The 16,351-nt window shown below is 38.2% G+C and overlaps 1 protein-coding gene and 1 long non-coding RNA gene across 2 annotated transcripts; one reads left to right on the top strand and one right to left on the bottom strand.

Annotated features, from left to right (window-relative positions):
* Positions 1 to 270: 270 nt before the first annotated feature.
* LOC129430688 (uncharacterized) lies at positions 271 to 2,078 on the bottom strand. The gene is made up of 2 exons (XR_008639588.2): positions 2,001 to 2,078; positions 271 to 732 (listed from the first exon to the last, which is right to left on the bottom strand). It is a non-coding gene; the product is annotated as an uncharacterized lncRNA (long non-coding RNA).
* A 201-nt stretch (positions 2,079 to 2,279) lies between these two features.
* On the top strand, positions 2,280 to 14,906 carry tcea2 (transcription elongation factor A (SII), 2). Its single transcript, XM_055188129.2, has 10 exons — positions 2,280 to 2,503; positions 3,539 to 3,601; positions 6,952 to 7,057; positions 7,345 to 7,438; positions 7,535 to 7,671; positions 7,779 to 7,835; positions 10,637 to 10,791; positions 10,889 to 11,035; positions 11,257 to 11,328; positions 14,294 to 14,906. Exons 1-10 carry the CDS (start codon positions 2,435 to 2,437, stop codon positions 14,300 to 14,302), a joined length of 909 nt encoding a protein of 302 aa, XP_055044104.2. The 5' UTR covers positions 2,280 to 2,434; the 3' UTR covers positions 14,303 to 14,906.
* The last annotated feature ends 1,445 nt before the right edge of the window (positions 14,907 to 16,351 follow it).

The following is a 16,351-nucleotide window of genomic DNA, read 5'->3' on the forward strand; positions in this document are numbered from 1 at the left end:
TGAAGTCACTGTCTCAAACTCGAGTCCCCATCTCTGCATTTAGTACAGAGATCAGCTTATTTGCATTTAAAAGGACACACCCAAAACGGCACATTTTTGCTCACACCTGCAAGTGGCAAATTTAACACGTTTTAATAAATTTTCTATATGATATTTTGAGCTAAAACTTAACATACAAACTCTAAAGATACCAAAGAATTATTTTACCTCACAAAAAGTCTTGTGAAATGTCCCCTTTAAGAAAAAAAGTCTAAACAGTTTATAAAGGTGAACGCAAAAACGACAATATAATCTGTAATTTGCCATTTACATGCAGTTTGACACAATGTCTGGTATTGACAGATTGATGCAAGGCAGCAGTCTTGCACTGATAAACCGAGAGAAATAAATCACATCACACACGCTTAGTTTTCATGTCAATCAGCACATTTCCAACACACAAAAGTCCGAAGGCTGCCAAACGCCTGTGTGTCTCTCCAAATTGTGAATGTATGACAGGAACAGGGCATGATCCAGCGAGCCTGCCGGGCTGGCTTAACCTAGTCCAGTTATAATTAGAGATGACCTCAGCAGGGTGATGAAGACCGGGTTTCCTGCTCGGGTGAGTGAGACCTGAGTTGGCCATTTCGGGGACTCCCCATCCCCCTCGAACTGGTTCCCTCATAGCTGAGGTGGGGTTTCCTCAGCTGTACATGCCATTCTGTTATCCTCACTTACATACATATGCTTGATCTGCACATACTGGAGTGTTATTTTTAGTAGGGTATTATGGGTTAAAGTATTTGTTCTCAGAGGTCTGGCAAAACTGGTGTAATCTTTTTGTGTATTATTCTGACAAGATTATCACATAGTCACAGCAATAAAATGTACAATTTTTGACTCAGATTTTTATATTTTTGGGGTTAAAACTACATTCTTACACTGAGTTTCCGTCATTTACACTGTAAGGCCATTTCACACCAAGGAAAATAAATAAAACTATATATATAAAAAATACATATAGATATAATATAAAGATAAAGTTTAAACTCATAATATAATAATAATCTAAATTTAAAAATACAGTGAAGTAAACACCACAACTATAATAACTAGACAGATCCCTTTTAGAGTATTTCTTTCAGCTGATTTCTTACAAAATCCGATAAAAACGTTTTCATATGTTGAAGTTGGTTGAAGTGCATGCATTGCATATACAGTATACAGTTGAACTTGCGTGCAAAATGCATTATTTGGCAATAAAATAAAATTACATACAAGGGTTGTAAACTTGGAACTGGATTATTTTTGTAAATGTAGTTATTATTGTATGTTGTGGATAGATACGTAAATCATTGTTATGTGAAATAGCTGTTTATTTACTTTTTTTAATGATAAAATTATTGAGTGCCCCTTTAAATTTCCCAATATAACTACCCTTATGAAAATTAACTATAGTGACCATACGTTAATAAAGTGACCATGCATAATAAAGTTTACTACAGTTTATCAATCCACTATAGTTAATACTACATAATATTATAGTATAAATTAATAAAGTGTAATAAATACTATATTATACTACATTATACTTTTCTACAATTTACTACAGTAAATAATAAAGCATAGCCTACTACAGTATTTACAGCAGTTCATCAATTTGCTATTGTAGCCTACAGTACTATAGCATACATTAACAAAGTGTAGTAGCTAGTTATGGCACAGTATACAGTTTACTACTGATTACTAAAGTATTTTATTGTACAGTACTTTTACTATAATAAAACCGTGGTTAATTTTCCTACGGTTATTTCAGATGCTTTACAATGACGCCCTCTACTGAATGATCCAGTAACACATTTACTAAACTGAGGCCCCACACTGTCACAACAACACGCGGTATCTGACACAATGATAGCAACTCTCTGTTCCCTTTTCGCAAAGTTTCAGATTGTCCGACATGATGTTTCACTAAAACACATGTAAATCGTTAATACAACAACGAAAATTGATCCGCTTACCACCAGACTAAAGTCGCTGCATCTGGCATCAAAGATGTAGGGATGATTCAAATGTGTTACCTCACCACACCACACCACAGTGAAGGTTTCAGGTGTGTTGGACTATGTGGGTACATCATGTCATGACATCAATGTACCGCGAGAGCGATTACACAGTTGTGATTTCAAGATTACGCTTATCGTTACTCTCGCGGTACTTTGATGTCATAATGCGACCGGTCTGCGCAGTGCCGCCTGAAATCCAGCTTCAGTGTGCGCTGCGAGGACCAAATGAACTACACTTCCCATAAACGCCGCTTCACAACAGTCCAGAGACCCGAGAAAAGCACCGGATTGCTCTCATACTGCCACAAAAAGAGACACAGAGGCGCGTTTCCCCACATAAATGGAGGCACGACCATTGGGCGCCATCAAACAGCCCTAAACCTTTAAACATGGTGAAGGACCAAGAAGTGGAGCGCATCGCCAAAAAGCTGGACAAAATGGTGCACAAGAAGAACACGGTAAGTGTGACCGATTTCCTGCAGCATCTGAAAAGCAGGTAGCAGAGAATCACGGCACTCACAGTTATGGAGGAAATTTCCAGAAATGGATGCACGAGTCTGGTTTTACGAGCGTCGACATTTGCTTATAAATCTCACGTATATCAATCCATTACGGTCACGTTAAAATTAAATGGTGAAAAACGTGAAACGTTATTTTTAAGCGATATAACAGTTGTACTTAAACTCTTTGAAAGCAGATACGACAACCTGCTGAAGGGCTCAAACTTAATTGCATTTTAAAATAGTAACGTTAACGTACATTTTGGAAACCTACTAGCGCGAGGCCGATTAATATAATCCGCGCGCGTTTTATGTTTGTTCTTTATTAAATGAACAGGAGATCCGGGTACAGTGTTTGATTATCGCCCGTTGTTTCATCCTCATCCAGACGCCAACTGACGACTTCAATGCACGCGTACATATGCGACTTTAACCCGCGTTTGTCTGTTTTGATGAGCTGGCAGCTGGTTGTTCTCCAAATTTCTCCAGTGCAAACAAAAGACAGATTTCTCCAATACTTCACAGCAGCCAGTCACTGTTTCGTATCCAAAACAGTACAATTAATGTATGTGCACATAACGTTAGCCATTTAAGGATGCACGGATAGTTTTTATTTTATTTTACAGATTTACCATTTATTGACATAGGTAATCAAATGCATACCTTGTAATGCACTGTAAAAGTCCCTTTGCATACAAGCGTCTGCCAAATGCATAAATGAAATGGATAATAAATTATATTGTCCTGTTCCTATATTTCTCACTCGCATACCGATGTTTTGCTCAAATATTTTTTAATTGGACATAAAAATGGGATAGTTCACCAAAAATAAAAAATGTCATAAATTCACCCTCACGTTGTTCCAAACCTTTATAAATTTCTGTATTCCAGAAGTCATATAACTTACAGGTTTGGAATGAGTCACATTTGAAACCATATGTTGTTTTACTGGTCACTTGTCGTCTTTTCCAACCCTTGTGATTTTACTTTCAGGATGGTGCCATTGATCTTCTCCGAGAGCTGAAGAACATGAAAATGTCTCTGGAGACCCTACAGGTAGCTTGACTGGATGAGAAATCGTTTCTGTGGGCTGAACTTTGTTTTGTGTTGGATTACATAACCATCATCCACTCAAGGAGTCTCAGACTGCTTTTGCTGTGGTTACTCTGCTTTTTCCCCACACATGAATCTGTTTCAAGACATACACATACACACCATAGCCTCTACACCGTAGGCTACACATCAATATTCATTTGTAATTCTGTGTCGTTGTTGACGTTGACATGCAATTACACATGCAGACAAGAATTGATGCATTGTTTACATTTTTGGAGCGGTGCCCTTCAGGCTACGCAGAGCTATGCACAATCGTACAGCGTAGCTGCTAGTAATGCGCGGGTCAGGGTTTTTTCAGAGGCTTTATTTCAGCCAAAAAGTGCTTGGAAACAGCCATTAGATTAGTAGCAACAACATACGCTTATGAACCACAGAAACCAGCATGTGCATTTTAATAACAAGATAGAATAATGATTAACATTTTTTACATTTACAAAGCAGCGTTTGTATTATCTATTAGAGTCTGACCTATATGCGTTTTTTCGGGCCGATACAGATATTAGGGAGTATTAAAAGACCGATAACGATATATCGGCCGATATTCTTTAGGTGTAAGTACACATATACTACAGTATATTATACTACAGTACTGTACATAGAATACACTATATACATTAACAGAATATACTGTATATAAATAAATACAATACAATGCAATGCAATAATCACTTACAAATGTGGTGATCAAACACTTATATTGATGTGACAACTTCTTGCCTATAGTACATATCTTTAACAATAAACTTTATTTTCTAAAATGAGTCTGATATCAGTGCACTAACAGTAAACTTGACTTAATATAAATAACTTTAAAACACGAACAGAACAAAATACATAAAACTTGCATCACTTGCAGTTTTGACGAGAATAACATTTTGAAAAGGGAAACTTATGAAGTCATTGGTTATTAGCTTTACAGTAAGTTCTGTACTTCACAAATTAGTTAGCCACTAACCGTTACGAAGACAATGCTTGACGGAGCACATACTGATGTACGCTAATGTTTAATGTTGTGCACAACGTTTTTATAACACAAACCCACAGTGTACGGCGCAAACTTTAGACTTTTATAAAACTAAAGCGTCTTTTCCCCGCCTCTTTTATTTAGCAAGGGTGTAGAGTTGCGCGAGCTTATTAAATCAATTGCTCTGAAATGAGGATGTTAACTAACAACACAAGCAGCTGTACTCTCATATACTGTTATATAAGTGCACGGCTGCGCGTAGTTTAAATGTAGAGTTTCTCCGTCTCGCGTCATTTCCCCCGCTTGCGTTTTAATTTCTCACAAGTCGACAAAAGAGACGGATTAAAAACACCAAATGTAAACGGAAATTGGTCTCTCTTGTCCACTTATAATACAATCGACCAAAGCGCGTCTTAATTCCAGGTGCAAAAATGTTGCGAAGAGACACTGTGTGACTGCTGCCACCTGAACTGAGAGACAACTGACTGAAGTGAAGGGGGTGGGGGATTGGCTGGTGTCACTATAGTGAGTGACCTGGGTCACCTTTAGCAACCAGTAGGGCGCGCTCTGCTGGACAAACAAGTACTTACATCTTTCAAAAGCATTAATTTGTTCTTTAAGAAATGTTTATATCGGCTGCATATCTGCGGCTTATATGCCGATACAGATATATCTGCAACATGCTCATATGGGTCGATAAAATCGGCAAAACGATAAATTGGTTGGGCTCTATTATCTATTCACAAATTCCCAACCTTAAATCCCCCTCGTCTTTCATCTTCACTTTTATTTCTCCGTTTGTTTTGTTGTTGCCGTTTTCGTGATGTGAGGCCAAAGGTTTGGGGAAATCAAGTTACGTTGCGCAAGTTACGTTGCTACGTAATTTAACCTTATCAAAGAACCCTAATAAAATATGAAAATATACATTGTTTTTATTTTATTTTTAATGACCCGCCCCGCAATAAAGTGACTAAATGCTGTACAAAACGCTACTACACGAAAATAGCTGTAGCCGTCGGTCTTCGATTAATTGTCGATAAAAATTAAATCGATAAAACTTAATGATTGTCGAAAAAACCAAGCTCATGTACGTGAGCAAAAGCACATACACTACAGCCGGTGAAAAAATGAAACAAGCGCGCAGAAGTTAAACTAGCCATGATCAAAATGATGCTCGATGCCAAACACACATCTTGGCCTTTTAACATCATGTAAGACGAGGCTAACGCAACGAAATGGCACCCGCAGTGGATCTAATAGGGTCCGATACAGAAAATGCAAATACGGTTAGGATACTGAAAGCAAAGACACTCTTTAGGGAACCCTGCAAGATTAGCATAGCAACACTGCTAACGCTGCTATACACAGGGAAGGAGACCAGAAGGCATTTTTAATGAACAGATTAAAATGTAATCTTAAATTCTGGCAAGAAATAAAAATTTAAACTGTAAATGACTGTCATTACACTCGCAACATAAATCATTGATCATCATTATTGACTGGCTGAGGCACTACACGATAAACACTGTTGCAGGTTTTCTAATGGAAGGTTGAAGTCTTCATAATATAAGCATTTTTGCTGAAAGTACGCAGCAGTCTAAGCTGAGTTGACATAGGGAAAAGTGCCCTTTGTGTGCTTCTTGGATATAAAATTACAACAAACAGCGTATCAATGAGTCGGAAAGTGAGGTGAAAACTAGAAAAATAATACTTGATGATAATGAAACTTTTATTTTGTCATGGACTGCGACTGTGCAGAGTGCCCATGTGAGGCGGAGTTATACACTGTGTCTATTAGCCATCATATTATATTACGAGATTAAATTGATGATTTTTATCAAAACACCAACTACAGTACGTTGACTCATTTTACAATCCCACTAGCATGTTATTTAGACAAAATAAAAGATTTTAATTTGCGTGAGGCAGCTGGCATTTTTACGCACACTTTTATGTCATTGGCTATGCCACTGCAGTGAAGGCTTATTGCACTACAGTTAACGATTATTCGATTGATTGATCGTTAATTTAAAAGATCATCGAATATGGGAAATTGCATAAATTGACATCCCTAATTTGAAGCTTTTTTGTGCTATAGTCAAATCATTGCAATCGTAAGATGCTTTTTGTTTTTTTCGCTCATCCTGTGTTTGAGAAGGTGTTTTGTTGCATTTTAACTGCCATACTATCTAAATTTGTACTTTATCTTTGAACCTTTCCCGTCAGACAGTAATTTATACATCTTTTAGACAGCAAAAACGAGTAAAATTGCATTGTAAATGTGCTCTTTCTCTTGTATCGATGTGCTGCTCTCTGTACGCTACAGTCCACCCGGATTGGGATGTCCGTGAACGCGGTGCGGAAACAGAGCTCGGAAGAGGAGGTCCAGACTCTGGCGAAATCACTCATCAAGGCCTGGAAGAAACTGCTGGGTAACGATTTCTGATTGTTTGTAATTTTGCCACGGTACCTTTAAATTATTTAAAGACTCCGGTTTCGTCCCGCAGTCCAAAAACTTGCAGTTTAGGTGAATTGGAATTGCCCTTTTCCCTGCTTGTGCATAGTTTAACTTGTGTGGATTAACTTGTGTATAGATTAACCAGTTCTCTGCATAAATATAGCCATAGATGGCGTACAGAATGAATAAATAAATGATTTAATAAATTCATGTTGAATTTCTATACGCCTAGACCTTAAATTCATTTTCTCTTTTGTACAGATGGAGCGGAGGGTAAATCAGAGGAGAAGAAAAAAGTAGGATCTCCTCTCCAGTCGTCCTCTTCTAAAGACTCTCCTGGATCCAGTGACACCAGGTGTGTGGGATCTAACCATTGACATGCTTCAAAATCAGTGGTTAATGTTATAAAATGTTTAGCTTATTGTTACCCTTTGTTAATATTGTTGTCTAGTTACAAACCGGAGACGCCTAAAACTCCCACAACCCCGGTAACCCCCAAGTTTACCTCCTTCCCACCTACCCCTGTTACGACGGACAGCGTGCGGACTAAATGCAGGGAGTTGCTGGTGCAAGCCCTGCAGACAGATGGTAAGAGATGAACACGTTAACAGGAACACAACCACTGATCTACATCAGCTACGATAAATATAAGTGAAGAATCAGAGTTAGAAGTACTAACTTGTGGTTTTTCGCAGGTGATTACCAAACTATTGGAGCAGACTGTGAACATCTGGCAGCACAGATTGAAGATTATATCCTTTTTTGTTGCTTAAAGGCCACCTGATATGTATTTTTGTTTCAGGTGTACCCAAAATGTGCCTGTGAAGTTTAAGGTCCAAATACCCTATTGATAATTTATTATACCATGTTGAAAAGACTTTTTTTTGTAGGTGTTGTTCTGTGTGTGTGTCTCTTTAAATGCAAATGAGCTGCTGCTTCCCACCCCGTTTACTGTTTGTTATACCAAAAACACCCAGTTTTTATAAGACAATCCCCATTGTTCATAATGAACAATATGTGAATTATGTAAAGTCAGATTAAAAGAGAAATTATTACCTAACTGTGGGAATTGGACAGTTGTGGGGGGTCTGCACAAAATGAGAAAAGTCCGAAAATACCAACAGCTTGTCCCATGAGACTGTTAAAGTTTAACAGGGATTTAAAACTTTTGCTGTATGTGCAGATTTTTATCATTAAAGGGTAAATTTGTACACACAATTATATTAAAACAATAGGCATGTTGCGATTGTCAGTGTAACCAGTAATACGCGGTGCTTTAGCCTCTCACCAATTTTCCGATTTTATTTATTACTATCAGAGTGGGTGAGGATATCTGACTGACGAAGATAATGGCAGAAGCTGCGTGCTTACTCTTTTTGTTATAATATGCATATATAATGTTTAAATAAGCAAGATCATTTTGTTGTTGTGTTTTTCATTACGAATAATAATAATTAGGGGTGTCACGATTCTCCAAATCCTCGATTTTCACAGACGCCGCTCTGCTGTGCATGCTCTGATTAAGTTCAGCTGAAGGCTGGAGGCGTGTGCTGTTTTTTGTTTCCCCATGTAAATGGTAAAATGCAGCTCGCGTGGTGTCTCCTGCATTTGCCATTCTATCTTTTGACTGGCTGTAGCTAGCGAAGTTAGAGGAGGTTGACTCGCAGCACTCAACACGTGTGTTTTTTTTCCGCTTGGCAAGCAGACCGGACTTGAAGTGGGGGCGTGGCAGCATCGACAATTCTATTTTTTAATTCGAAGTTCGAGGCTGTGACTTAATTTCGATGATTTCGAAATCGTGACACCCTTAATAATAATAAACCCATCATTCAAGCAGCGCTTTTAATAGAGAAAGAACCATTTGCTCAGCTTGGGACTGGTGCGCACACTGGCTCAACAATTGTTGCCCTCGCGTTGTACGTGGGGTCATAAGTGATTTAAAGCAGCATACGCAAGCTCTGCATTTAACTCTTTCCCTGCCATTGACTAATTATCTCACAAATAAAAAAAATGCTTCCTTGCCAATGACAAGTTTTTACGTTGATCCATATTTCCACTATTATCCACCAGGTGGCACTTTTACACAACTTATAAAGCACTGAAGCATCCTTTAAAGGATTAGTCAATTTTCTTAAAAGAAAAATCCAGATAATTTACTCACCACCATGTCATCCAAAATGTTGATGTCTTTCTTTGTTCAGTCGAGAAGAAATTATGTTTTTTGAGGAAAACATTGCAGGATTTTTCTAATTTTAATGGACTTTAATAGAACCCAACATTTAATACTTAACTCAACACATAACAGTTTTTTTCGGGGGAGTTTCAAAGGACTGTGGACGGTCCCAGACAAGGCATAATAGTCGTTTTGCTAGATAAGACCCTTGTGCCTCGTTTGGGATCGTTTGTGGTCCTTTGAAACTCCGTTGAAAAAAACTGTTAAGTGTTGAGTTAAGTATTAAATGTTGGGCTCTATTAAAGTCCATTAAAATGAGAAAAATCCTACAATGTTTTCCTCAAAAAACATAATTTCTTCTTGACTGAACAAAGAAAGACAACAACATTTTGGATGGCATGGTGGTGAGTAGATTGTCTGGATTTTTCTTTTGGGAAAATGGACTAATCCTTTAAAGGGACACAAGGCAGCATTTTTATGTTAATAAATCATCTTCGTAAGTCGGTATATGGTTAAATGACTCATTACATGACGAATGAAGACTCTCTCGCCCGCCCCTAACGTCTGTAGGAAGAAAACCCCACTTGCTGTATCCGACCTGGTGTCCTTCAGCCTCGTAAAGTCTCAGATATAGAAAGCATTTACTCCCAGACACTAGGGGGAGCTAGTAGAGAAATAATACTCAGACTTGCCTTGTGTGCCTTTTAAAGCCAAAACTCTGTGTATGTTTTGATCATCGCCCCGAATCTGATAAAAAAAATGCAATTATCTCAGTTTTTTTGGATAAAGCAACCCATATATGAGAGTTAATACGCAAAGGATCTGTTCTTTTATTTGGTATATTGTATGTTTATACGTTTAAAGAAAAACAATTCTGGAAGGCATACATTTTTTGTGAAAATCATAAAAAATGCTGCTGGTGACTGGCAACTTTTTTTTTAAAAACGCTTGTGGGGAAAGAGTTAAATTATTGCCTCTCATTCAAAAGTGAAAGTAAAATGCACACGGCTGCAGGCGAATTTATAAGCCCCTCTTACACGCATCCCTATTAAACAACATAGAAAAGTGAATTACTCCTTTTAGGTGACCTTTAAATGTATTTTTTTTTTTGCTGAACTAAACCAAATCCTGTCCAATGCTCTGAATACCTTTGGCGATGATTCAAAGTGTATTTTTTATCAGAATGTGTGTTCTCTGTGGATCAAACCAATGTCCTTTTCCCTGCTACTGCAATGCTCTTATCAGTTGAGCTACAGGTGCAAACGCGGTGCAAAAGTTTGCTTATGTACTTTCTCTCAATGTTTAAAGGACAACGTGATTGTTGGATTGAGCACCACATGTTTAAAGTCAACACTGTGCTTCCTTGACCACGTGATTCACCCATCTACCAGGAGTTTAAATCTACTGACATAAAATATAAGACCAGATTGAGGAGTCGCATCTCCAACCTCAAGGACCAAAAAAACCCAGATTTACGCCGGAACGTTCTGTGTGGCAACATCGCAGCGGAACGGATCGCCAGCATGACTGCAGAAGTATGTGTATGACATGGTCAATTTATAAGATTTGATTTGAGATTACAGTAGCTGCTTTTCAGAATGTGAGATATTTGTAATGTGGTGTTTGCTACAGGAGATGGCAAGCGCAGAGCTGAAAGAGATCAGGAAAGCGCTGACCAAGGAGTCCATTCGAGAGCACCAGCTTTCCAAAGTGGGCGGCACAGAGACTGATATGTTTGTCTGCGGCAAGTGCAAGGGAAAGAACTGCACTTACACTCAGGTATGATGCTACAACATCTCACCAGCTAGTAGGACCGTTTCACAACGTATTACGAAAGAGTTTACGCTGTAGCTACCATGCTCTGAAAAAACTTGCACAAGCCTGCTTGCACTATTATTTCACCTGTCTTAAATGTGAATGGAAGTTTGTAAATAGGCTTAGATTTCATTGACGCATGAAATTGGCAGGAATGTTGTGCATAACGTACAATCTCTCTGCAGGTCCAGACACGCAGCGCTGATGAACCCATGACCACCTTCGTGCTGTGCAACGAGTGTGGAAACCGGTGGAAGGTATGAATGCTTTTATACACACCCTAGCAGTGCAAAAGACGTTGCATTAAATGTGGGTTGCAGAATGAACCTAAGGAGCATGTACATTGTGTTACAATGCTACAATGTAGCCACACGGTGGCAGTATATACTCACTATAGCTCAGGTGTTTCCAACCCTGCTCCTAGTGAACTACCATCCTGCATACTTCAGCCTCAACCCTGCTCCAACCCACCAGTCTGTAATTAACGAGCAACCTTTGAACAACTTGATTAGCTGCTTCAGCTGTGTTTGATTAGGATTGGAGCGAATATCTGCAGGACGGTAGCACACCAGGAGCAGGGTTGGAGACCCCTGCAAAGCTAAATGTTGCACTTTTTTTCTTTTTTAGAAAAATATGAGAGTTTATAAATAGGGCTGAGTATCGATTCAGATGTTCCAGATCGATTCGATTTCGATTCACAAGCTTTCGATTCTCGATTCAATTTTCGATTCTGGTTCTCAGGTCAGTTTTTATACTCGATTCAAGCATCAACGTTGATGAAGCACCTGACACTGCCATTTTAAGCACTGAATGAATGAATGACAGGCTTGCCTCTCGCTTCTTGGGAACATTGCGCAAGGCAAAAAAGAGGGTGACATCTAGTGAAGAAGACTATTAATTAGATTAACATTAATCTTACGTTCAATGTTTGCAGAAATAAATATGAAAGAAAAAATCGATTCTGCTCTTTGAGAATCAATTTTGAATCGACCACATTTTAAAAAACGATTAATCGAAAAGTCGATTTTTTTGCCCAGCCCTATTTATAAACAGCATTTAGAAAATATATGTAGTGAGATTAATAATTCTTGTATTAAATGAGAAAATACTTATAGGCTGGTATAATTGGGGCTAGTTGTCACATTGGCAAAGTCCAATTACAATTGCTTATTTTGAATAGCAGTAGTTTTGTATGTCGGTTTCAGACGTGTTTTTATTATTTAAGTATATATTGTGGAGAAGAGAAATTAACTAAACAACATAAATATTAATTGTAGTACACATTGTGACAACTAGCCCCAGCCTACCATATACAGTACAGTGGCCAACTTAAAGCCCAGGGTACACTACAAATTTTTTGGCTGTCCCAGATGAAAGTTTGTCATCGTGAAACAATCGTTGCGATTTCTGTGATTGTGGCTCTTCATCGGTGTTCCTATGTCGTACAGTGAGAGAGGTTCAAAGACGGACATTTTCCCAGTCTTGCATCCAAAGATAGCCTACGATAGTTTTTTGACAGTGTCAGAAATTAAGCTTGATCAGGGCACAGTTTGTTTGCTGCTATGACCTGCTTACTGGTATTGTTTACAACTAGCTAAGGCTGTGATGATGGATCTCGTAGAGGCGGCAAAAACGCGTTATTCGTGCGTAGTTGGACGCTTGAACATTTGAGTTTACTCGCTTCATTCACGTGGAAATTCGCGTCATGGGTTCTGTGACTCCGCTGAGACTCCGCTCGCTTACTGTAATCGCGTCACTACTACAGCAAGGTCCTGATTGGTTAACGTGGCACGGAAATCCGCTGAAGTTCAGATTTTTCAACTCGCATGTTTCCAGCGACAACATTCAATTCCCGCGGAATGGGCCATCCGCCCCGCCCCATTCACACCGCGCATACCGGGCCGCAGGATGCCTAATCGCGTCTTTGCATTGACTTAACATGTAAATCACTCGCGCTTGCCGCAAATGGAGTTTCTGCATGAGAGCGCCCTCTGGCTTTTGGATGTGGCGACATTTCACTGTAATTCATAACAATTTATTCATTCAGAAAATGCGCATTTGCACGATTAATCGTCCCAGCCTTGCCATTAGAGCATACTGGTGACGTTGCACTAACGTGTGACGCAGCCATCGAAACTTCCGATTCAATAGGTGTCATCATCGTACAGTCTACATGCTTGTCGTACCCAAGTTTAAATGCTCCATGTCGCACAGTGTGATCTTATAGGAGCGCAAAAATCCTGCAGTGTATCCTGGGCTTTAGATGCGTTCTGAAAATAAGCTTTACCTTACTTAATCTTATTATCTTATAATAGTGGTGTAACGGATCGCAGTTGATGACCCACGGTTCGGCTCGCATGTGATTCGCGGATTAATACGCAAATTTGAATAGGGAAAGTTTATCATTTGTAAGTGTTTCAAAGGTTTGCAAATGTTAACATTCAAGTGATTTTAAACAGTTTAACTGCAAAAAGGCACTAAAGTGAGCAGTTTACTTTACGGACAAACGCACGTGCGGTTAAATGCGTCCGGTCCAGCTCGAGTCAGACGAAATCATCCTTCAAAGATCAGAAACTTCAGAGAGTTGCACTACTCTCTCTCATACTGTTGTGTATTAAAATACATTTGGCTAATAGAGCAATGATAAACAACGTAACGTTTTTATGTGGGCGACTGTTTATGCTGCGCTGTTTGTAATTCGCCTCTGTCTGTGTGTGTGCGCTCGTTTAAGGGGACTTAGTAGTGCACACATGAAGAGATATGCGGTCTGTGCATATTTGGTCTTAAAGAGACAGTAAGCTCAATTGGCCTACTTAAGTCTGTGTCATTAATGTTAATTAAACAACCCAAGACAAACAGAAAATCTCTTCTGAAGCTTTAAAAAATAGTAATTACATTAAAATAAATACAATAAATGAAGTGTTATTATTCATTTGATTTTTGTACCTAATGATTTTAGACCTTACTTAATGTGCAACTTTGTTCTTTTTTATAAATGTTTGTAATTTCTTGATTTGTTATTAGATTTTTCCCATACTTTTTTCAAAAACCCTAATGTGATCCGAACCGTGAGTTTTGTGATCCGTTGCACCCCTATCTTATAATCTTATTAACAGTAACAGTAGGAATTTATTTAGATATTAGCAATCTAAAACATGTTTGTTTATTTACACAATTTTTGGGTGCTACATACATTGTTTTGTCTTCTTTTGTTTCCCTCAGTTTTGTTAAGACTAAAGGACCAAGATTCTTCATATGAAGAGATGATCTAAAAGTCAATAGTGTAAGAAAATACTTTTCTTTTGAGAAAAAAAAATGGATGTCTTTTTTATACATTTCATTTTCATAGCTTTGTAATATATAATGTGAGTGTTGCTACTTAAAAAGCACTTTCTGTATTTCTTTTTTTTACCGGTGTAATATCATTACCATTACGCACTGCCGATAACATAGACCTAGTAAGTCAGCTGGCTTGATGACTTTTGCTTTCTGCCTTTGGTATGTGTGCCTTTCTGCTCTATGAGTACCAAGTAATTGCTCAAAGAATTTGTACATATTCATACTAATGTTTTTTTTTTTTTTTGATTGTGTGCTTTTCATATATGTACATGCAATTTATGCATTTCATAGATGATTTATTTAACCAAATCGTGATAGGTTGGTTGTGTTTCAAGAGTTTAGAAAGTCATAAAGGATTACCAGTATCTGAGGAAAGCGTACGCTTTATCCTCTATACGGCTAGACGTGGAGCAAATTAGAATGGTACATGATTGAGAATTCATATGTATTATATGAAGAAGTCAACTGTTTTGTCACAGTAAATTTGGCTAAAATAGTTTGTGGTTTGAGTGCTTTTTCTTTATGAAATCGATAGATTGTAGTTCCAGCAGAATTTGCAAGCAATCAAGCGTATGCCCCAACACAAGACCTGTTACAAAACACCCAAAAATGAAAATGCAGTTAACGTGTTGTTCTAAACCCAAAGGCATTTTGTTTTTCTGTGGGACATAAAAATTAAAAAAATGTTGCAAGGAATTTTGGGTTCCATCAAGAAATGTCATACAGCTTTGGAATGATATGAGGATGAGTGTCATATTCCTTTGAATAGTCATAATGTTAACCCTTCACTTATGCTGTTTTGCATTCGTTCCACTAGAGGGAGTAATAAACCAATACCCGCTTGTGTTTTTCAACCAAAGGCCTCAAGATATGGATAGTTCACCCAAAAATAAAACTTCTGTCATCATTTACTCGCCCTTATGTTGTTCTAAACTGTACCCGTCCCTCGCAAACACATAAAGGCCATAATTCGGCTTTTAAAGGAAAAATGGGTGAGATCCACTTCACCAGTCACTCAGTTATGTATTATAACTTGGGTGGACATTTGCATTGACATTTTGCATCACAATATGGTGCTGTTAAAGGGATAGTTCACCCAAAAACAAAACCTCTGTCATCATTCACCCACCCCCGTGTTGCCACAAACCTGCATGCACTCCGCCGTTCTGTTGAACACAAAGGAAGATATTTTGAGAGGTGTTTGTGGCCAGGCCGTTTGTGGACCCCATTCACTTTCATATAGGGATGGGACGATTTCCAGTTTCATGATTAACCATGATAAAATGTCCTGACGGTTAGTATTATCTTTTAAAATTTAATTATCATTACAACCGTGTTTGATTATTGTGATTTTGAAGACTCGCTGTAAATCCTGTCCAGCCAGAATCAGTTTGACGCAGGCGCGCACATGCAAAATAGTCTTTTGCACAAGAAGGCATTTAAGGGATGATGTATTGTATATTTATTCACGGTAAACATATTACAAATTTTTTTTACCACAGAAATAATTTCAGGGACATGAAATATTCAATTGTGATTTTCAAAAAATAAAACTTGTTCAAATGTTTTCTGTGTGTATCCGTTTTTTTTTTTAACATTTCCATCTCATTTTAACAAAACTATGATGATAATGATAACCGTGATAACTTCGGTCACTTTAATCATGATATGAAATTTTTATACCGTCACATCCCTACTTCCATAGTAGGAAAAAAGAATACTATGGAAGTAAATGGGGTCCACTTATGGTTTGGTTGCAAACGTTTCTCAGGGTGTCTTCCTGTGTGATCGTCAGAACAGTGAAGTTTATAGAGGTTTGTACCAACATGAGGGTGAGTAAATCATGACAGAAATTTCATTTTTGGGGGAACTATCCCTTTCAAGCAACACTAAAGAGTTTTTGCTCTTTGCTCCCCCTACAGGTTAGAAGCGTAATTGTCC

The sequence above is a fragment of the Misgurnus anguillicaudatus genome, chromosome 13 (genome assembly GCF_027580225.2).
Source record: "Misgurnus anguillicaudatus chromosome 13, ASM2758022v2, whole genome shotgun sequence".
Classification (NCBI taxonomy): Eukaryota; Metazoa; Chordata; class Actinopteri; order Cypriniformes; family Cobitidae; genus Misgurnus; species Misgurnus anguillicaudatus.